General features: G+C 40.6%; 1 protein-coding gene across 1 annotated transcript in view; it reads right to left on the minus strand.

The window, feature by feature from the left end:
* pde6a (phosphodiesterase 6A, cGMP-specific, rod, alpha) overlaps positions 1-22,103 on the minus strand; it is a 36,193-nt gene that overhangs the window by 2,840 nt on the left and 11,250 nt on the right. Inside the window, exons 6-20 of the mRNA XM_061049136.1 lie at positions 20,410-20,551; positions 20,218-20,282; positions 19,609-19,675; positions 16,828-16,875; positions 13,902-14,051; positions 12,716-12,859; positions 11,342-11,407; positions 10,853-10,999; positions 8,136-8,243; positions 7,431-7,540; positions 5,965-6,052; positions 5,370-5,470; positions 4,922-5,029; positions 4,769-4,832; positions 1,877-1,951 (exon numbers count right to left, since the gene is read on the minus strand). Of these exons, the coding sequence (XP_060905119.1) occupies positions 1,877-1,951; positions 4,769-4,832; positions 4,922-5,029; positions 5,370-5,470; positions 5,965-6,052; positions 7,431-7,540; positions 8,136-8,243; positions 10,853-10,999; positions 11,342-11,407; positions 12,716-12,859; positions 13,902-14,051; positions 16,828-16,875; positions 19,609-19,675; positions 20,218-20,282; positions 20,410-20,551 (1,483 nt within the window). The remainder of the gene's footprint in view (positions 1-1,876; positions 1,952-4,768; positions 4,833-4,921; positions 5,030-5,369; positions 5,471-5,964; positions 6,053-7,430; positions 7,541-8,135; positions 8,244-10,852; positions 11,000-11,341; positions 11,408-12,715; positions 12,860-13,901; positions 14,052-16,827; positions 16,876-19,608; positions 19,676-20,217; positions 20,283-20,409; positions 20,552-22,103) is intronic.

Here is a 22,103-nt window from a genome sequence, read left to right on the forward strand (position 1 = left end):
ATTTCCTGATAAAACTGCTCAAGTGTTGCAACCTCTGCTAACTCGTTTTTTTTTTTTTCTTGTCTGACCACAGTGAGTCACAGAATTGACTGCTGGGAAAATACAAACTGATCAAAATGAAAAGTTCTCCCTGCTGACACAGATGCTATTAAATTCAGAGGACTGTGAGGTGAGAGAGTGTGGGATGGTGCTTCTCACACTTCAAGTGTCTCAAGGACAGGAGGGAGTGAAACGGAGCGAGGGGGAGAGGGACACAGAGGCAGGATGGGGGAGAGAGAGCCAGGGGAGGGTACGGTCGGCTGGGTGAGGGCCACAGTGCCCGCTCTTTCTGTATCAGTGCTCCACATAATGGCCTGTACATCGCTCCACACCGCCGCCACAGGGAAATAAATCTGTCTTTTCATTTTGTCTTCCTGCTGCGATTCCGTCTCTTGTTCTCCTTCTCTCTCATCATGTCCTTCCTGCTCTCCATCCTAAATTGAAGCCCTAAGGAGAGGCTTGTCTGGCCTTAATTCCCATCATTCCTGTCCACCCACCAAATCCTCCCTCTGCTCCTCTCAAACTTTAGCTTCCTGGCACTAACTGGTTTGAAAAAGAAACTGGAAAGCTAGGGTAAAAAGTTTAAAGGGAATCATCCGGGTATAAAAAGTAAACATTTTTGAAGATTGCAGGACTTTAAATATGCTATGCAGAGGATAGTGTGCACTTGGGTTAGCTTTAAAAATATTTACGAGTTATAAGTTTGGAAAATATAAAGTTGCATCACATTTGACATTGATTTATGTCCATTAATACTTACTTTGAAAGCTATATATTCACTTTTGTTTGAATTACTGACTTAATTTACTTGACTATTCATTTAATTGTTTTTACTGTCAAGATGGAACTTTTTTTGATTTCGGATGTTATTTCAAAACCCATTGATAAAAATTAAGATGAATTAAGGGTTTTCTAATAGCCTGGTGTTCGTTTTGGGAGAAACATTAGCATTTTTTATTTATTTTTTATTTTTTAATACAATTTTTTTGGGGGCATTTTTGAGCCTTTATTGGAGAGATAGGACAGTGGATAGAGTCGGAAATCAAGGAGAGAGAGTAGGGAATGACATGCAGGAAAAGTAGCTACAAGTCGGATTCGAACCTGGGCCACCCGCTTGGAGGACTACAGCCTCCATACATGGGGCGCGCGCTCTAACCACATGCTTTTTGAATCTACATCCTGTCAGTATTTTAAAAAGTGGGACGCCATTACTGTTCATGCACTCAAACAGAACCTTTTGGTTATTAAATAATGTCAACATGTCACGTCTTCTGTATTACTACAGACCATGAAAACTGGATATGGGAACTAGCTACCTAGCCTAGCAGCCTGCCACGTTGTCACACATGTAGTAAAAATGATAGCCGTTTGGTCTGCACCTGTTGATAAAGCGTCTCTGGAATTTAAAACGAATCAAAAGGATTCAACAGATTAATTCACATGACGATGCAATGTCTGAGGATATTTAAAAAAAAATACATATCAGAAAATCTGATGTTATTTGAGTGGCAGGTTTCAAATTAAATCTCAGACAGTTTCAGAAAGGTTCATTATAGTGTGTTTAAGATTAATAAGAGGTGAAACTGATCTTATAGTTAATACTTTAATTGTTAATCCAACATTTTGCTATGAACCCTTAGTAAAACGTCTTGTGTTTTACTGATTCTTAGAAGTGATATCCTCCTTTTTTATCTCTAAGGTTGACTGCAAATAGTCCAGCAGCACCTTTGGAGCTGGAGGGGGTCGAGAGTTTTGTTCAGTAGAACTCATGCAGCCTCCCTCCATCCCTCTAAACCTTTTTTTTTTTTTTAGTATCACAGTCTCTGTGTGTCCTTACAATGGGTTGTTGCTCCAGGACGGTTCTCTCCAAGTCTCCCTGCTCCCAGAACTCTGCAGCTACAGACAGCGCCACCTAGAGGGTGAGAAGTTATTTAAAAGAAAACGGTCTGCGTAGTGCTGTTCACAAAACAAATGACATGTACAACAATTTGGCAATCGTCATAACTTGAATCAATACATATTCCTCCGTGGTTAAGGTTTTGGATGAACTTGAAACACTAACAAATAAATCAAGCGTATTTTTGTGTTTTAAGAAAAGTTCACCATAGAGCCTGACCGAGAATCAGATGGGCGATATTATCCTCCCCATTTTTTTTTAATAATGGGTGACAATACTTTGCTTCTGTACATGAGAGCTACAAAACTACAAGTACTCAGATTCCAAGATGCCATCGTTAAGTTGCTTCTTTTGATTACCAAAACATCGGAAACCCCAAATATGTTGGATGCTGGATGACGCAAAACAGAAAAATTAACAATCGGTTGATTGAACTTGAACAAAGAACTTGAAAAGGTTTGAAACTGCTGCTCGTACGATCATCCAAATCTCAAGATTTCTGAACGTATAAATTGAAACGAATCATTTCAGCACTATGTGTTCTGCTGGAATTCTCCTTTAACACACTAGCATAATGTCAGTGGACCTGATTTAAGTGGCCTTCTATCAAGCAAGAAATCTTCCCTAAAATGTAGTTTAAATCCTCCTTTGCAGCTTTCACAACATCCCATAAATGAGAATCTTACTCCCGGATCAGAAAGCAGTGTCTGGCTTTGTGCCTTGATGAGATGAAAGCCCTGTTTTGTCAGCCCTCACAGATCCAAAAAATGGAGCAATGTGAGATGTTATGAATAATATGTGAATTCTGCATTCAGGGTAGAAACCTCATTTTAGAGAGAGTTAGTCATCCATCGTGTTTTAGGGGGAACAATTGCCATGAGGCTGCTGCGGCCTGTAGATAGATGTTCTGTGTGTGTGGGAAGCAAAACAGAGTAAAAAATAAAATGTGTCATAAAAATGTCAGCATAGTGCGTTTTCAAGAATAAAGCAGCTCCTGCTATTGTCGCGCCATGACGTCTAAGAGGGTTTTCAACCACCCCATGAAAATGTGGGTGTCTTTACCTGAATGTCAGAAGATGTTTTATTTTGAAATTCAACTATCTTATCAACTTAAATCACAAAGTAGAGCTATAATAGAGATTCATTTAACACTAAATGTTAACCATACTGCTTACATTCAATTCTAGTCTGAAGCATCTGCAGTCCTCTGCACGTAACAATCTTCAATCTTATGACAGCTGCATACCTCGGGTATTCAGGGTGGAATTCACCTTTAAAAAGGACGAGTTAGTCATCAAACTACTTTTAGAGCACAAACTGCAGGAGGGAGAGCGATACAGCACAGAGATCATCTGACGGGCTGTGTGGGATGTAGAGCTGACTCACCAGGTGCACAGAAAGATGAGATCGAACATGGAAAAAAAAAAAAAAAAGGATCCACCAAAAGTAATAAGAAGTGGGATACCCTAATTGGCAACAGTTGTGCAGTGCAGGAGGAGTGACAACACTTTTCTGACTCATTTCCAACCTGTTTAAAAATCAATAAATAAAGAGGTCAAACAGGTTGTTGGGGTTAAATAACTAGTTTAACATCTACAAATCTTTTGGTGGATATGTTGAGATGTTCTGCTCTATTTCGTAACGCATAGTCAAGCTGGTTAAGAGGCAGCAAAGACTTCAAGGAGAGGGTTTATACGGTTTATTGAGCACAGAATATCAAGTGGCGCAGGAGGTTAAATCACAGAATCTTATGTTGTATGAAAACCTGAAATGACAGATTGGTCTAAGGTTCACTATGTTGTGAAAATGCATTTTAAATAACCACAAAAGTAGACGTAGCTGTAGCACCGTTGACACTTTGATGGTGATCAACGATTTGAAAAGAAATCTGTCACCGGCCTTAGATGGTGTTGACACGAAAAGTGATGTACTGAACGTTGAAGGTTTCAGTGCTTTGTTTCATCTCTGTTGTAGAATGATAACAACAGATGTTTCCCGTGAGAAATCATAGAGTAAACAAAAAGTCTACGACAGTCTCTCTTCCTCCTCCCCTCTCAAGATCAGCTCACCGACCTCGCCGATCAAGAGATCTAATTGGTCAGTGGGCGGAGTTTCACACAGGTTGAGCTCTAACCCCGAACATAGCCGGCTCTGGAGCAGGTTAGGTGTTTAGCAAAGGTTACCATGGTGATCTACCCTGGTAAGAAGTGAACTACATAAGTGGTGCTGAAAAGCCAGAGTTAACCCTGAAGTTACCTCCAACCGAAAAAAAAAACCTGCTTTGTATTACAGACCCCAGTTGTGCTTTAAGTCACCATTACTGGTTTTATCATGGCTTCCTTGTTGATGCTATTGCTTTGAGTTTGTTGATGTGTGTATATAAAAATGTGAAGAAAGTGCTTTTAAAAGGCAGCATATGATTTCCGTTCAATTGCAGACAAATAGAGGTAAAAAAAAATGACCCTGCAGCAGCGGCTCTCCAACAGCCAGAAATGCTTCCTGTTTATATTGATATTCCTGTATGTGCAGGCTTTATGGCGATGTGTCTATTACATACTTTACGGAAATATAATGCTGAGCCTGCCAGGCGGTGATGAGGGGAATGAAAAGCACCAAGTAGCGTTTGATGCATGAGGGCGTCAGGAATCACTGCTGAACGCTGCTGAGAGAAATGGCAGCGCTGACAAAATGTCCTTCTCTGTCTACTTTATCATTGGTTCCCTTCTCACAGGGAGTGCGTGTCTTATTACTGTGAACAGCTGGAGAGCCATTTTCCAACTACCGCTGTGAAGTATGAAAAGGACCCTGCATGGAGACCACACAGGTGTGTACCTTGCTCTGAATCTCCCACGGTTTGGCGATGGCTGACAGGTCACATGCGGTCATCATCATGGCCCTGAAAACACAACATATAACCGATCAGTGTGTCCACGTGCCTCGGCTGTAGCTTTCTTTGTGTGTAGAGGTGTGTGGGTTTAAGCTTACATGACAATCTCTTTGCGTGTGGTCTCCAGCATCATGTACTTGGTCCAGTCGTTCCAGTTCTCGTAGGTCTTGGACTGGTCCACAATCTTCTGGAACATGGTCCTCTTTCTGCACAGACACACAATAATGCATCTCTTACCTGACTTTATCACATTCTTTAAGGTATGAGTGTGAGATGAGATGTATTTTTGTGAAGTTTTGACTTTTTTGCTTTTGCGACATGCCTTAAGAGAAAGAACGTGTGACATTTTAAACATAAATATAGCAGAAATCTTCTGTGTAAACATCTCTCTGAGTCATGACTGTCTACAGTGAGTGAGAAGTGTGAGTCCTGCCAGCTGTACTGTTGTTGTTGCCGTGTTTACATCATGTTTGCATATAAAGCTGTTTTAGTCAGGGACTAGAGAAAAGACGAATAACATCGTCTACTCAACGAGTTGTGACTGACTTGAAGTAGAGCGCCAGGTCAGTGGCGATGATGGCGATGTCCATGAGGTGGATGACGAGGTCGTGCTGACGGCGGTTCAGATTCTGATAAATGTTCAGTGACTGAGACACAAGAGGAAAATATAAGAATACAAAACAATGAAAGAACAATAATAACACTCTGTGGTTAAAGAGAGTGCAGGGCTTTGTGTGGGCTGTGATTTGCATCCAACATTTTCAACCCTCAAATTGCCTCTGATGAAGCAGCACCTTTATTCTTTGATGTGAAACAGAAATTCAACGGAGATCAAATGGAAAATATGGACTCAAAATATAGAATATCTCAAACTGGATCTGGTCTTTCTTCGAAACTTTTGTGATACTTTAGGTGAGAGTAAGAAACTGTCTGATAAAACTGCAGGTCCCAGAAAAAGGCAAAGCATCATGGGAAAATGTTAAAAGATAAATATTCTAAAATATATATTTTTTTACAAAGTTACACAAGCTAACTGACGAGATGTCATGAGACAGTTTCCACTTCCTTGTATTTATTGCCCACCCCAGTATGCATGTGTGTGTGTGTGTGTGTGTGTGTGTGCACCCTGTGTGCGTCATACTTCATCTCTCAGCAGTGTCTTCCCAAACTCCAGATGGTGTCTTTCCAAGATGGAGGACCCATGAAGTTTTGCCAGAGGATTGCCAGACCTGGAAACACACACACACACACACACACACACACACACACACACACACACACACACACACACACACACACACACACACACACACACACACACACACACACACACACACACACACACACACACACACACACACACGGAGCATGTTGGGGAGGTTCCGCTGTGATAAATCATGCATGTTAAACCCAGGGTGGGCCTGGCCTGCTGTGTCTGCGGCTAATGGCGGCTCTCATTAGCTCATCAATCAGCACTTGGAGCAGAGCAGCTGGAGGTGTACCTGGTCAATATCAGCTCATTGATGTTCTCGGTGTGTGATGTTACCTTCACCTAAGAGCTGAGGTCAGCTCGCCTGCACACGGGAGGAGTGGCTGCTGTCACTTTGAGTCAATTAAACGCTCTCAGAAATACCAAACAGACGATCTCCAAAATGAGAGACAGAAACTGGGTAATGTCTGCTGCGGGTAAGAAATAAAACCTCATTCTGTCTGCTTTACCTTTCATGTTTGTTTTTTTTTGTTTAGTATGTTCTTACCTTGACATACATTCAATTGATTATCTCAATGTGACATGATACAGTTCTCTGCACTCACAAGTCGTCCAATTAAGATCAGACAAGCTGCTTGAAGATGATTGCTCTTCAACACCACGGGGGATTCACTTCTGAACAACTCACACATCCACGTGCTGGTGCTATGAAGGCATTTTATCACTCAGCCGGTCTGATTTCAGCTAAACAAACCTTATGTTCTCGAGACAATCATTTTAACATCTACTCTGTTCTCTCGTAGCTTCAGATATCTGTAGTTCACCTTTTGTTTTTTAGAGTTATTTTTTGGGGGCCATTTTTGCCTTAATTGGACAGAGCAGCTGAAGTGAGACGGGAAGCGTTGGGAGGAGAGAGTAGGGGATGACATGCAGCAAAGGGCAGAGGTCGGATTGGAACCCTCTGCTTGGATGGGGACTTTGGCCTGTAGTTCACTTAATTCTGTAGTATCCTGTATTTATATAGACCTGTGGGTCTTTATATGGACCGATGGGTCTGAAATAAAGTATAAAGTAAAGTAAAGTATAGCTAACAGGCCATTAACTACAGTAAGAGTTTCCTCTCAATGCCCTCCTTATCACTGCTTATTGATGCTAAGTTAGGAAGTTGTTGAACATGAATTAAGACTTACAGTTAAATTCAACTCCATCGCAGACATTTGGACGTTGAAATGCCGACTTTTAACACAAAACTTTTCATATTTAAAAGTCTATTAAGTTTCTTCCAATTGGCAAACCTGTGCACTTTCCCTGCAGCTGGGCTGTGTCTGAATCAAATCTCAACTTTTAGCTCATTGAATGACATGGTTATTTAATGTCAAGCCCCCTGTCGCTCTTACTTCATCTGGTAAAGGTTGTTGGTTCCTCTGTGGTCAATATCGTGGCAGAAGCCGGCGGTCACCATGGCCATACACTCCAGGTCTGTGTAGTAACGCTTCAGATCGCCTGTCTGACAACACGAACAGTAAAAATAACAAACGTGGGAAAGAGAGACAGGGGGGGTGCATTCCAGTCAATGGGTCAGCTGCACACAGGCATAGATATGCATTCATGATTCATTGAGTAAACAAATCTCATTGCAGAAAAACAAATGTAGAGGTTTACATTGGTAGAAAATACAAGACATGCACACACACACAGGTTGACCACAGATCCCAGTGGAGTCTGAATGTATATAATGAACAGCAACACGCTGGTTTTCTAATTAATGACCAGTTTAAGCAACACTGAGTCCCGCTGTACTAACAGATACACTTCATTATCTTTTTCATTTACACACAATCCTGCAAACACACACCAACAAGCATGATCACATATACAGTAAATTCCACATGACAGCTCGGGGAATGAAAGGGGAGGAGGAATAATGTTCATGACTTTGAGTCAGAGCGGGACGGAAGGGGGAGGGGGGAGGAGGGAGAGGGAAGATGAAGGATAAGGAGAAATGGAGAGGAAGAGGAGATTAGGAGTGGTTTAACTGGGAAGAAGACTGGAAGAAGAAGGTGAGGGAGGGGAAGGAAGGAGAAGAAAGTTTTGTGTCTGACCATGAGCAGGGTGAACATGGTCTGTCCGACGTTGAATCCATGTCTCCAGTTGTGATAGGTGATCTTCCTGTAGCCTTTACTGAGAGAGTACATGAATCTCACCAGGGCCTGCACAACAGAATATTTTATCCAGTTTAAGCGCAATAATAGGATACATACCAGACAAGTGGAGACTGTTTTGTACAAAGGCATAGAAGGACATTTAGTATGAAGGTGGTGTCTTTTAGAGGCACACATTCATGGAACAAATTACAAGCACATATCAGGATCTGTGACAACCGTTTAACCTTTAAAAGAAACTCAACTGTGAATGTACTCATACATGTCTCCTCTGCTCATGCCCGTTCCCCCGAGGCATCCTCACCTTCCTATTGTATGAGGGTCTTTATATGTACTGTATGTGTCCACTCTAAGTTAAACTGCTGGCGAGCTTTTCTGTGTGCTGTCTGGTGAACTGTCCTTTAAGATGTCCTGTAATTGTACAATTTGCTTTGTGTTTTTTTTTTTTTTTTTGTAAGTACCTACCTCAGGACTGCCTTACCTTTGCCTAGTTCAATTCATTCAATCAATGAAGACAACACTTCTTAATAATTTTACCTGCATCATCTCAAATGTTATCTACTACGTCTGAAAACCGGCTTTTTATGTACTCCTGTTTATTTTCAGCAATAAAAGAACATTAATCTGTATTTTTGGCTAATGCTACTGATGCTACATGTCTAGTTTGTGGAACTAACTTCTCAACAACTCCAGTAGTTTTACTCAAAAATCCATCCATCCACCATTGACTGTGGGGGCAGCTGTGGCTCAGTGGTAGAGTCTTTTCTCAACTGGAAGGTTGGGGGTTAGATCCCGTGCTCCTGTGTCCTTGGGCAAGACATTAAACCCAAGTTGCTCCTGATGCGTCGTCGGTGCCGCATGAATGTGTATGAATGTGAATATTATATCTTTGAGCAGGCAGCAGACTACAAAAGCGCTATACAAGCTCAAGTCCATTTACCATCCATCAACTATACAACTCATCCCGTTCGGGGTCGTGGGGGGGTGGGGGGGGATTCTGGAGCCGATCCCAGCAGTCATTGGGCGAGAGGCGGGGTACACCCTGGACGGGTCGCCAGTCAATCACAGGGCGTTACTCAGAATCGCCAGGACAAACATTTTTTACCTCTTAAAAGCGTATCCATAAATAAACTGAATCATACCATGATGATGTAGTTTTCTGTTTTACAATCTCAGTTGTCCTGACATAATTAAAATATAATTATTATTCAAGCTTTTGTTGCAGAGATATGAAGAGTTTCGTCTCATGTTAGGTGTAGCAGTGGGACGCAGTTATTCGCTCTGAACGTCCCTTTGATTATCATATTTGTAATTTTGCATCCCTTTGATATAGTTGTGCCACATTAGCTTCAGAAGAGATGCTGCTCTTTATTCAGACGACCACATTAACCCTTATCCGTCTGATTGGATCAACACATCAGTAATGGGGCTCTCGGCATCTTTGACACAATAAAAGCATCACAGTAAAAGCCCCGTGTCACATAAAATCTTGTTTTCATCACGTTGCTGATGAAAGGAAGGACTAACTATGAAATACAGGCTTGAAACAAACTTAGATGAAGAACAGAAATCTTGGAGAATAGAAAACTTTTGATAAGATGCTAGTAAAAATATCAATACCTGTTTTGATACCACAGCAAGAAAAATAGAAGTTCTAGGTACCTTCAGGTAATTTCTTGTTTTTGATTTTCAAAAAAGGAAGGTTAACTCCTGCACACTGTCTCAGTTTCAAATAAAACATTCACAATGTTTTGGTAGTGGAATGACTATGCATCTGTGTGCAGGAGTTCACCTCATTCCCCTCCTAACACACCCGTCTCATGACATAGATCTAATTCTTTAAAGTTTCGGCACTATCACAGTTTACTACTATTGATCATTTAAGTAACAGAGATCCTTTTTTGAACATTTTCTGACAACCTTACTTTAAAGTCAGCCTGCCACCTCATACTGCACATAGCACCTTCGTCCATTATTGAACACACATTCAATATTCACCACTAAGAACCTGGTGTCCCTCTTGATTAGTGTTTTTTTTTTTTAATAAATGCTCCTCTTTGTGTGAATGTGTTACCTTGTATTTTAAATTGCATACACTTGCACACGCAAATCAAAAACAAATGACAGCCTTCTGCATGCAAAAAGAAGACAAAGTATCTTCTCACTTTTATCATCCAAATGATCTTAATCTTCAGAGAAATACATTTACTAAAGGTAAATTATTGGGAAACATCCATGGATGTCTCAGACATTTAATAAGCCAATCCAATGACTCATCATACATGCACTCTGTCCTGCACTTTACATGCCTCAGCAAAGTCTTCTACAAGTTAAATCATTAAGGTAAAGCTGTTTGATAAGGTTAGTGATAACAATAACGTGCTGCACTCCTTTCCCCAATGCTCTCATGGACTCTCCTGCACCTGGAGTAAGGAGGCCGTGCATGTTTATGTGTGCATGTTTGTGTGTTTGGGGGGAGTGGAGTCAGCATTTTCAGTGGGACAAATGTATCTGACTGTTTTTACAAAGTTGCCAATCAGAGCCTGACAGGTGGAGCTCCCCTTGTGATGAAATTCATTTTGGGGAAGAAAAAAAAATGAATATGAACACCATGGAGCCAAAATGACAAAACAATCACTGGGAAATCAACTGCTCACCTCTCTAGGAATGTGAAACTTGTCCACCACTTTCAGCTCATAGTACATCTTGATGCCACATTTCACCAGGTCCAGTTCACTGTGCTCAAAGTCACAGAAGTGAAACTCGAAGATTTCAGATTTTTTAGAGTTTGGAAGAACCTCTGACTGTGGACAGAGAAAGACATGTGCGTCTAAATTCATAAAACAGATTTCTGCAATATTGTTTTCAATATTGACACAAGATACGGGATTCAAAATGTATAAACGAAGTCCCATGGTGTGGTGGAAAAGTGGAATAACTGGAAACTTCAAAGGTCAAGGTTCAATCAGTGGAATAGATATAATCCTACAGTTTATCTTTAACTTTTCAAACTTCATTCCATAATTTATTCTCACACATTTCGTTCCACCTTCACTGTGTATCAAGGGAATGTATTTTCCTTTTGTAGGAGGATAAAAAATGTAGATTTGTGGGTAATTTCAGACTGGATGTTTGTTGTTGTTTACCAGAATCTCTTGGAGCTCCTCCTCCTCACACTCATCCGGCTCCTTCCCCCATCTCTCCCTGGTGTTCTGGGGGAAACACATATCATCAGCACTCACCTTGGATGAAATGCTTCAGCATCAATCAACTGACTCCTGATCTGAGGTCAAAGCAGGTCATGTCTCTGCTTTTGTCCCCTCTCCCTCTCTCTCTCTCCCTCTCTCTCTCTCTTTCTCTCTCGCTCCGTCCACTGACAAATCACCTCATAGAAAACCTGACAGCTTATTTCAAAAACGATGCTCATCTCCTGTTCATATCATCCACATCAAAAGACTGCTTTGAAACAGAATGGCTTTGTTTTCTCTGGAGCAAATCAAAAAAGGTAAAAGCAACGCAAAAGCTCTCTGCAGGGGAGGAAATATTCCTGTTTAACTTTTCTGCTCTTTGTCCTCCTTCTTCTAAAACGCATCCTTCATCTCTTCTGAAAAGAACTTAGTGCTTTTTATTTGATTTAAACAAAACAACACCCTAAACCCTAATGTTAAATCCCAAGTCTCCACCCGACCTGCACCACCACACCTGACCTTCAACACCTGCCCATGCCACACCCCTTATCATTATAAAGCCGGCCCTCAGGGCCGTCACTTCCTGTTGTCCCTCCAAACCAAGTCTGACATGCTGGGAGAGTGGCAAATGGATCCTTTTACTTTAATTTACATTAATTTATGGTCAACACATTGTTGTATACATTTTTTACTTTTATGTTTAGATTGTTCGTTAGAGAAAACCCTGAAGTGGATGCATAACTGATGTAAGTTTGAATATCTAACACACTTTATTAGTTCCCTTGAAATGATTATTATAAAAAAAGAAAAATCTGTGATATTTCCTTGGTTTCAGTGTTTTGTACATATAAAATTCACAAGTCTTGAATACCTGTTTGCCTGAAGCTAGCTTAAAAGTGTAAACAATATGTGCAGGTTGTTTTATTCTATTTCAGTGTATTTTTGGTCTTTGCCTTATTTAGCCTTTTAGAAACAGTTGTTTCCCTCGTAATACAGCTTGTATCTATACAGTTTTTTATCAAGTCAATTTGTTTTTCTTTTCGACTTATAACATACCGTTGATATTTATCTGCACTTTGCTGCTCAGGGAGACGCTTTGCTGTTTCGATGTCTGGCACAATCTAAATCTAAAATCTAAAATCTTAGATGAAAAATCCCCGACTGTTTTTAAAATGTTGGAAACACTCTCGCAGGACTGAATCAATATAAATAAATAAATAAAAACATTCTCTGTGGGAAACAAAACGTTGTCCTCATATCAGCTTTAAAACCAGTTTGATCAAAACTGTAAAAAGTGAGGGATTATGTGATGAACCGTGTTTCTTCACTAACCAGAATGTGCTGGATTTCATCCTTGCGACACTTCACGTGGTACATGACCATATCCTGAAAGATGTCCTTCCTGTTCTCCAGCTTGTTCATCTTGTCGTAGGTGTCCGGGTTCAGCATGGACCAGCCCAGGAACTGGGTCAGCGACTGGACGCAGGCGAGTGTAAGCGAGAGACAGACAGAGAGAGAAAGAGTCAAAATCATTTTACTAGTAGGAGGTGTATTGAAAAGAAAGGTGAAGGCTTAGTTTGTGAATACTCTGATGGAAATGATTCACTTGAAGAAAAGGAGCGACAATTCAAAAAGTCCAGGATTTCAAACGTTGCTCAAATATTCAGATGTATTAACAGTGAAACACATTGAATGTATCAAAAGAGAAAGTCTTTTAACACCGCTGCTTGTGAGCAACATTTCAACATTGAAAGCTCAAGATGAAGGCACTTCATAATTTTAATACTTTAGACTACTATGTTAAAAAAAACAAGTTTTAAAGGACATGTCAAATCTGTCGAAAAAAGGCAGACGGGCTGACGGGTAGCGTCCGAGCTGGACACACCGCAAAAACTAGGGCGATGATCTCTCACTGTCGATCCTGGTCTGACAATCTCCTTGGTGTTTCAGGGCCTTAAAATGACCTCGCAATTATAGGTGCCAACAGAATGAAGTGTAGAGTCAGGTCAAACATTTTCTCCTCAAATACTCTGGTATAGTATAAATCTAGAGAAGAAGAACATAACCACTGTTTGGAGTAGTTGCACTCAGTGACTTTCCTCCAGTGTATGTTTCTTATGTAAACGCTGCCACTCACTAAAACATCTCATGTGAAAGCTCTCTGGAGTAGATTTTAGTGAAATCACTTAGGTGGTACCACAGTAACACAACCTCACTAACATACAAATATCCAAATGATATTTAGTATTATAACTACTTTGATTTAAAGGCAAAGCAGAGGATCAAACTGTCATGTCGTGAATTGAAACTGAATTCTGAGCAGCGAGGCAGGGACAGGAACTTCAGTAAAAAGCCTCCGGGCCCAGAGATAAATAATGCAGATGCTTTGAATGGCCTGAGAGTATTTATAAACCAGTGACTCAGTGTTGCAACGCACGCACACACACACACACACACACACACACACACACACACACACACACACACACACACACACACAAACACACACAGACTTTACCTCCATCAGTGTTTCATCCATTTCATCAAAGGGTTTCCCATCTTTCCTATTATAGAACGTGGCCACACCCACTATCTCCTCTTTCTTGTTGACGATTGGCATGGACAGGACGTTCTTAATGGTCCAGCCGGAGTCGTCCAGAGGCTCTTTCTGTAGACCCACACACACGAACACACAATCAATGACTAATACATAAGAAAAAGCCTCTTTTGCATTGTTCTGAATACAGTAATATACTGGAGGGACATTTTTTGCACATGCTTTTTCTTCATGACTGTAATGAGGAAAAGCAGCAACCGTAAGAAATGAAATGTGACCTTCCCCATTCAGGGGAATGTGAGAGACGATCAATAATTTACCTGCCCACATCCTGCAGCAGCACTTGTTCCCTTTTTTTTTTTTTTTAAACGGGAGCTTGTTGAACTGCTACTGCACTTTAGCCTCACAAACAGAGGGGATGAAAAGGGGGCAAAACAAAACAAGGTTTGGCTTAGATTACCTGTCAAGAGTCACAAAGAACAAGATGGACAAAAAGTATTTCATGCTTCACTGGAAGACTGTGTGGTTAAAAGAAAACTGACTGAAAAATAATGTTGTTCTTATTTACAGCAGATAAAAGTGCTGACGGGGGAAATGAAAAGTGGCACATACAGAAAAAGAATATGATGGAGAAGACACACTATACATTTTAAACATAAATGCAGTCAAGTATATCCTCTGTAAATGTCTCTCTGAGTCATGACTGTCTACAATGAGTGAGAAGCTCGAGTCCTGCCAGCTGTACTGTCGTGTTTACATCGTGTTTACGTGGACGGGACTTTGGGTATAAAGTTGTTTTAGTCAAGGACTAGAGAAAAGAATAATAACATACTCACTGCTTATTTGGATGTCACATAAGTGTCTTTAGATCACGGTCATTCTGTCTCAATTTATGTGCAATATGAAGCTATGAGTTAACCGAGTGTGCTAACATTAGCCAGCCAACACAACAATGCAGGCCACAGGGAAGTGCAGCTCAAGCAAAGGACAATTGTGTACACTGCATGCTCTTAATGGTGTTTAATAATGGTGCATTCTAATTCATAACTCCTTCATGTGAACGCGAGTGGAGAGGGGTTGGAGGTGTGTCGCTGGAGGAGAGCGGAGGCTTCAGGATAGCGGAGGTGTGGCCACAGAGCAGTTTGTTTTTGGTTTCATGCTGGTGCTCAAGGGCGATAAAAAAGTCACACATTCTTCCTTTAAATAATGGAGAGAAAAAAATGGTAGAAAATAACTAATTCAAGATAGATTGTACAATGTCCATCCATGATATAGTGCGCTTTTTGGATCGTCTAGATTTGAAAGATTAGAAGTCTTTTTCTGACCTTGTAGTTCCTAGGTTATACGTTTTAATGTGGAAAGAACACGGACACCAAAACGTAGATGCGACAGCTAACTGCTAAAACCTAATAATATACTTTAAATGACTGAGAAAAATGTGAACAGTATCACCTGCAACGCTATAAAACAGCAAGAACCAACCTGTTGATATATTTTGTATATGACACAAACTTTTCCTTTGTTGCACATGAGCTAAATAACACGTCATCACTAAAAAAAATGCTGCTGTGCATTGACACCGACATCAAAATATGTAAGGGAAAAGGGTGGATTATCAGTCTCTGACTGACGCGGTGCAGAGCCAGGATGGACGCTTGAGCCGTGAAAATGGCCGCCACTGTATCAGTATAATAAGGACAAATACAATGGGATCTTTACAGCCCCCAGGAAACTCATTTAGTCCAAGGAGAGCAGTGAATGAGGGACATAGCATTTATTCAATTAGGACTATATGGCAGAATGGTTCTGTTGATTGTTCCCTGGACGAGTCCCATGGCACAGGCGAGCCCATTCGATATCCCAGAAAGCTATCTAATATATTAATCTAACATATACTCTCCATTCTATTTTATTCAAATCATGTCAGAGAAAAGCCTCAGACGTAATGCAATTACTGTAATCTGACGGCCAAATTCTATTGCCAGCCATTACTTTACAAAACATCTGATTAGAGATAATTAGAAAAGTCTCTCTCTTATCTAACAGAAACAACTGGTGTAAGTGTATATGAAGCCATGATAGATGTATTCTTCCCTGGATAAATAAATGTATGAGAGGATAATATTTAAATCATTACGGGATACTGGTCGGACTCTGCTTTGGAGAAAAGCATCGAAGAAGGAAATTAATGCAAATGTAAAAACCCACCCGACATTTATTAGGTAAACTTGTATCATCTAATGTGAAGCAATAAAACAGCTCCATCATAAATTCTGCCTTTACAAATATAATGAAGTTCCTTTTTTGTCAACGCTATCAGAGAAGTATTAATTAAACAACTTTATTTCAAAGCTGTGGTGTTGACCTGCAGTATATTGAATTGATACTAAAGGTTTGTTTGCTGTATATTTCAGAGGGGCAGAGAACTAGAAACAACTTTCAAAATGCAAAAAAAAACCCTGCAGTACAAAAACAACAACATCAACAATATCTGATGTAGAAATGTTAGGTTTTTGAAATTGTCGTGAAAAACTGACCAATAGAAAGCCTCATTTCACTAAACATCATGGCTGATCTATTTTATTTGATCACATTAAATTGTTATTGTTTTTTATTGATCGTGTTTAACCCTTTATTTTACCAGGAAGTTAATTTAGGGAAGCACGGCCAAGGAAGCAGATATCATAGAAAATCACGAACACATTCAAAAACAACATAAACAACACATTTTCACAATCACAATCACGAAAACTTGCGTGTGAACTTAATAAAGCGCTGCTGGGTGTTTATGGCAAGTGACTGAAAGTAGTGATTCAACACATTAGAATGATTGCTGTTGCAGACGATGAGTTTAGTTGTTGTTGTTGTTGTTTGCAGAATATCTTACCTGAAAGTTGAAGAACTCATCCTCCGCTGCATTCATGATGTTGCAAATCTGTAAAAATTGAAATAATAATCATAACACAGTTGAGGATACGGTCGTCACAGTACAGATTTTTAAACTTCACTAGTACTTTAATAAAATATCCAATTATCAATCGATCATTATTTGTATAGTGCCAATTCATAACAAGTGTTATCAATCCCTGTTTTGACAAAAACCGAAACACAACTACTCAATATTGGATAATTTATCAAAATTTGCAAGCAAGCTCCTGCATAAAGTCTAAACTACAGTGAAATGTACTAAGCACTTTTTCTCTCTCTTTTGCTCATGGCAGCTTTTGGTTAAAAATATGACTGAAGATCTGAAGCTTTTTTTAAAGATTTTGTATTTTCCATACTTTCCATCATAGTAATAACAGAGATAGTATCATTTTAAAACACGTGGTATTCAAGTTCCTGATATTTTGACCACCTTAGTTGAGTATAATGACATATCATTACAGTTGCTACAATATGAGGGGGTTGGGAGGGCAAGGGAAAAGTCATTTTTTAATTAAAAATTTGAATGCCAAATTCATCCCCAGTGTTCTCTGAAGGGAATGGCATCATAAAAAGATGACGTTCGGGGGCCCTGGTAACCTAGTGGTTAGTGTCAGGCTCCATGTTCTGAGGCTGTGGTCCTCAAATCCGACCCGTGGTGCCTTTCCCGCTTGTCATTCCCCACATAATCACCCCAGCTACTGACTCTATCCACTGCCTTATGCCTAAATAAAGGCATAAAAATCCCAACGATAAAACCGAAAAAAAATAATAAGAAGAAGTTCATCTGGTTCAGAGGGAATACCACAAGGGAGACATATTCTCCTTGTATGCTCAGATTGAAAAACTCCAACTCCAGCTTTCTGGGTTTGGGTGTTCATACGTCATCTTCAACAGTTGACAAGAAGTTTTATTGCCCCACAGTGAATCCATTCAAAACCCCTAGTGTCACATCCAGAACCATTAGTGTCAATCTCACATGTCTATCTTTACTCAATTTATGAAAAGGTGCCTCTGTGCTGAAAGGAGGCTTTCACCTCTTACATGATGTAGAAGAGAGGAGAAAAGGAGAACATCTGGAGGGAAAGATCATGTTAGAGTTGAAAAATAGCATGTCCCAAAGACGATGAAAGGACGGGAGAAGAGGAGGAGGACGGACAGGAAAGAGCAGAAGAAGGGACAGATAGATAGATGAGCGACGGCAGGCTCAGCGGTTTTTGGGGAAAGCACACTGTGATTAATTACAATGGCTGCAGAAATTACAATTATACATCACAGCAGCGTGTGGCGGAGCACTTTTCATTTCCACAACCGTGTGCACACTGACAACTGTGTAATAAGGCCTAATGGCGTTCTGCTCGTCTGACCACCCGCAGCTTCCAGTGAAGGTTTTTGTAATAAAGATACTTTAAAGGACACTGGTTTTACATGGACTCCTGCACAGCAGAGCCAGAGCAGCTCTTTAAAAGTTAAGACTGATAAATCAGGAGAATTTTGTCCCGAGTTTAAAGTTTTGGTGCAGCCACACTCGCTGTTTTCAAAAACTTATTCAAACTTCCTGTATGAGCCTGGATGCCCTCTCAGATCAGCTGAGTAGTGTTTAATGATTGAACTCGATTGAAGACTAACGGCTATCAAGCTTTTTCAAGCTTGACCTTTTTGACCTACCTGCTGATTTCCAGTTTGCAAAATCTGTCTCCGCTCTTAAATATCTTCTTTAAAAGGTCACATATTATCATAAATACACTTCACCATGTTTTTCTAACACTAATATATGTCGCTAGCAGGTCGACAAACCCCCTAATTACGAGAAAAGTCCAGCCTCTCTGTCTTTGGCCTGCTCCACTTTTCAGAAAATGCGTGCTCAAACAGGCCGTTTGGAGATTTTCCCTTCATGACATCACAGAGGGTAGTAACCCCTCCCCCAGGTGGGTTCATTTTGCAAAACATCCTTTGCTCAAACATCTTTTTCTGTGAAAGGAGTAAAATCCTGGAACTCACTACCGGATCACTTACTGCGAACTTCAACACTTTTAAGAGAGCCACCAAGTCGTGGTTAGTTCAGCAACAGACTTGTACTCATCTTTAGTTGTTTGTATGAACGCTAAATGTGTGTTTCACTGTATCCTGCTGCACCCAGTTTACTCTTTCTTTCTCCTTTTTAACAGTTTTTATTTTTATCTACACAAAAGCCCTTCTAGGGGCAACTGTTGTAAATTAGCATGTTGTATGTTGTTGTAAGAGGACGTTTAACTTCCAACCATCACGGTGGGAAGTCAATTTGTAAAGTGCAGTTTACAAGTCGAATTTTGTGTGTGTTTTATTTGCAAATCTTCAAAAAATGTATTATTGTAGGGGCGTTAGATAGCCTACAGTAGTGTTTAAGGCCATAGTCCTTGAAATGGACAAACTGGGTTCGACTTCGACTCACCGCACACTCAGCTCTCTCATTAAAGTTTTGTTCTCTAGCCACTGTCCTATCCCTTAAAATAAAGGCATAAAAGCCCCCCCAAAAAAGTCATCTTTAAGAAGAATCATTATTACAGTGTCACTGACTGAGACACATGAAAAAATGCTGCATTCAACTCATAACGCCTCCCGATAATAAAGTCATGGTGGGTGAGTCTTCTTGAGACACAAAGTAGATTTTAGCATTAAAGCCAATTTCACAACGGTGTGTGAGATTTCTAAGAAAATAATACGACACACTTGAAATAAGCAAGCAAGGAAAGCCAACACTGACCAGTCCATTCTCTGCTACATATGTGGGTAAACCAGAACTCAGGACCCAGTGATCTGCAGGAGGAGACCTAAGGACAAACACAACAACAACAACAACAACAACAACAAAAGGCAGAAAATGACATGTTAACTGATATTTTCTGAAACAACAGCTGCAGGTAAAATGACTTCACATCATTCCTTTCCTACTTAGTGTTGATGCAAATGTGTGCGTCTTCCTGGGGGAATAAATGTCATGTAAAGTCGATGGAAGCAAACAGTGCATCAACATCATTCAATACACACTGGTGAGATTATTGTGGAGTGACATGTTTGAACAGGAGTTACTTCTGTTTACAAGAGAAGCAAAAACACAAGATCACAATGTCTCTGATTTCATAAATTAATAAAATGACTGCGTACTGCCCGGCCAGGCCTCAGAATGCATCCCTTCTTACACCAGGAAAAGGGAAAATGGTCCCTTCTAGCTTTACAAAAACAGGATAACACCACCTTTAATGTCTAAGTTAAGGCTCAAAGTGACAAACCACTGGGTGATGTCACTGTAGCTACGCCCACTTCTTATACAAAGTCTAGGCAGTTACAGTACTAGATCTCTGTCGTGACCTACGGTATGACTTTGATGTCTTCTTTGCCATGAAGGATGTAGTCAATCAGCTTGTAGAAGATGACTTCCTAGAGGAAACACAGTGATAACTAATGATAACAGTCTTCAATGGGAGGATTGCTGGATTTAGCTGGAGCTGTAACGGTATAAGTAACAGCAGTACAGTTGGAGTAACAGTGTTTGATATTTCCTCACCCTGCCGTCAGGAGTTTTGGGTCCATCATACGGGGGAACTTCTCCCATCAGAACAGGCCAGAGGTCGAAGAACTCCTGCACACACACAGCCAGGGAAAGAAAATCACACGAAGAACGGGCAACTGATCCAGTAGATGTCCCTCTTGAGTACCAGCATTGACCCAAAACAAACTGCTGTTTGGCAGCACCTCCGCCACACTAAAAGCCACCGCTCTCCTCCAGGGACACACCTCCAACCCCCGTCCACTCGAGTTCGCACGGAGTAGTTTAGCACAAGCGGCAAACAAAATTGTCCTCGGCTCCAGCTGCAATTGCCTGTGACCTAATGCTAGCGCTCTTTAGTTAGCATGTAGCTTCACTTTGCACATAAATTGAGACAGATGGGGCACTAGTGGCGCAGTGGTTAGTGCGCGCGGTCCATGTATGGAGGCTGTAGTCCTCCAGGCAGCCCAGGTTCAAATCCCACCTTTCCCGCATGTCATTCCCCACTCTCTCTCTCTCCCTGATTTCTGACTCTATCCACTGTCCTATCTCTCCATTAATGGCACAAAAAGCCCAAAAATAAATCTTTAAAATGACACAGATGGACATGATCTAAAAAACGCTTAAATTAAATTCACATAAGCAGTGAGTCTGGTCGTCTTCTTTTCGCTCGTCCTTGACTAAAACAGCTTTTATACACAAGGGGAGGAGCTGGCCGACCCGACCATGTAAACGCGGTGCTTCTGGCTCCGACAACAACACAGCCAGAAGGACTTGCACTTCTCACTCATAGGATAAACTTGATTTCTGCTGTATTTATGTATAAAATGTCACACATTCTTCCTTTGAGGATTTAGATGCTCCTCATTCTGTAATTTCAGTTTTTAGATTAAACTATTGTGTATGGTGGATACAGCCAACAGCACCACTCTGCCAGAAATACTAATGCCAGCAGTCGCTTATGAGTGTTGAGTATTTTTTCCACAGCATTCAAAACATGAACTCAAAGCAGAGCTACTAGTTTTTGTTTCTTCTTTAAGTGCTTTATTCATGAAATCCAGTGTTGTAACCAGACAGCCATCTGGGCAGGCAGACAACATGTGTTTGTTCTCAGATAGCAGGTGTTAGGATTCAACTGGCAGCTGCGTGTAATTAGGTGACAGCCAGAGCCAATAAGTAGAGTTTATGACAGCATGTTAGTTATGAGAAATACAGGGAGATTGTATGACGATTTTAAGTACGACTTCTTTCAATGGTACATGGTACTGAAACAAAAAGGAACACTAGATCGAGACGGAGAAATCAGGCAGAAGAGACAGAGCAATCCCAAAGGAGCTTCCAAAATATCTCTTCCCAAAAGATGAGCAGAAAAAAAATGCACAAAGAGATCTCATCAGAACTCTGTTAGGATGAGAATGGTGCAAAAACAGCAGTGCACTATTAATATGCAAATGCTGCATTCACTTTACATTTTGTAGTGAGTTCACTGTCATGTTGATTGGTTACTATAATTCATGATGTCACAGTTCTGGGATTTAAATCAATCAATCAATCAATCTTTATTTTTGAAAAGCGCCAATTCATAAAAAGTTTTATTTCAACATTAAAAGTAATTTCAGGACCTGAGATTCTGTCACAGCACAGCACAGATAGAGACCTGCAAGCAGGGGATGGCAGTTCTGCCCGCTGACCTCTTTATAAATTGTTTTGTT

Source organism: Labrus mixtus, chromosome 10, assembly GCF_963584025.1.
Source record: "Labrus mixtus chromosome 10, fLabMix1.1, whole genome shotgun sequence".
NCBI classification, from domain to species: domain Eukaryota; kingdom Metazoa; phylum Chordata; class Actinopteri; order Labriformes; family Labridae; genus Labrus; species Labrus mixtus.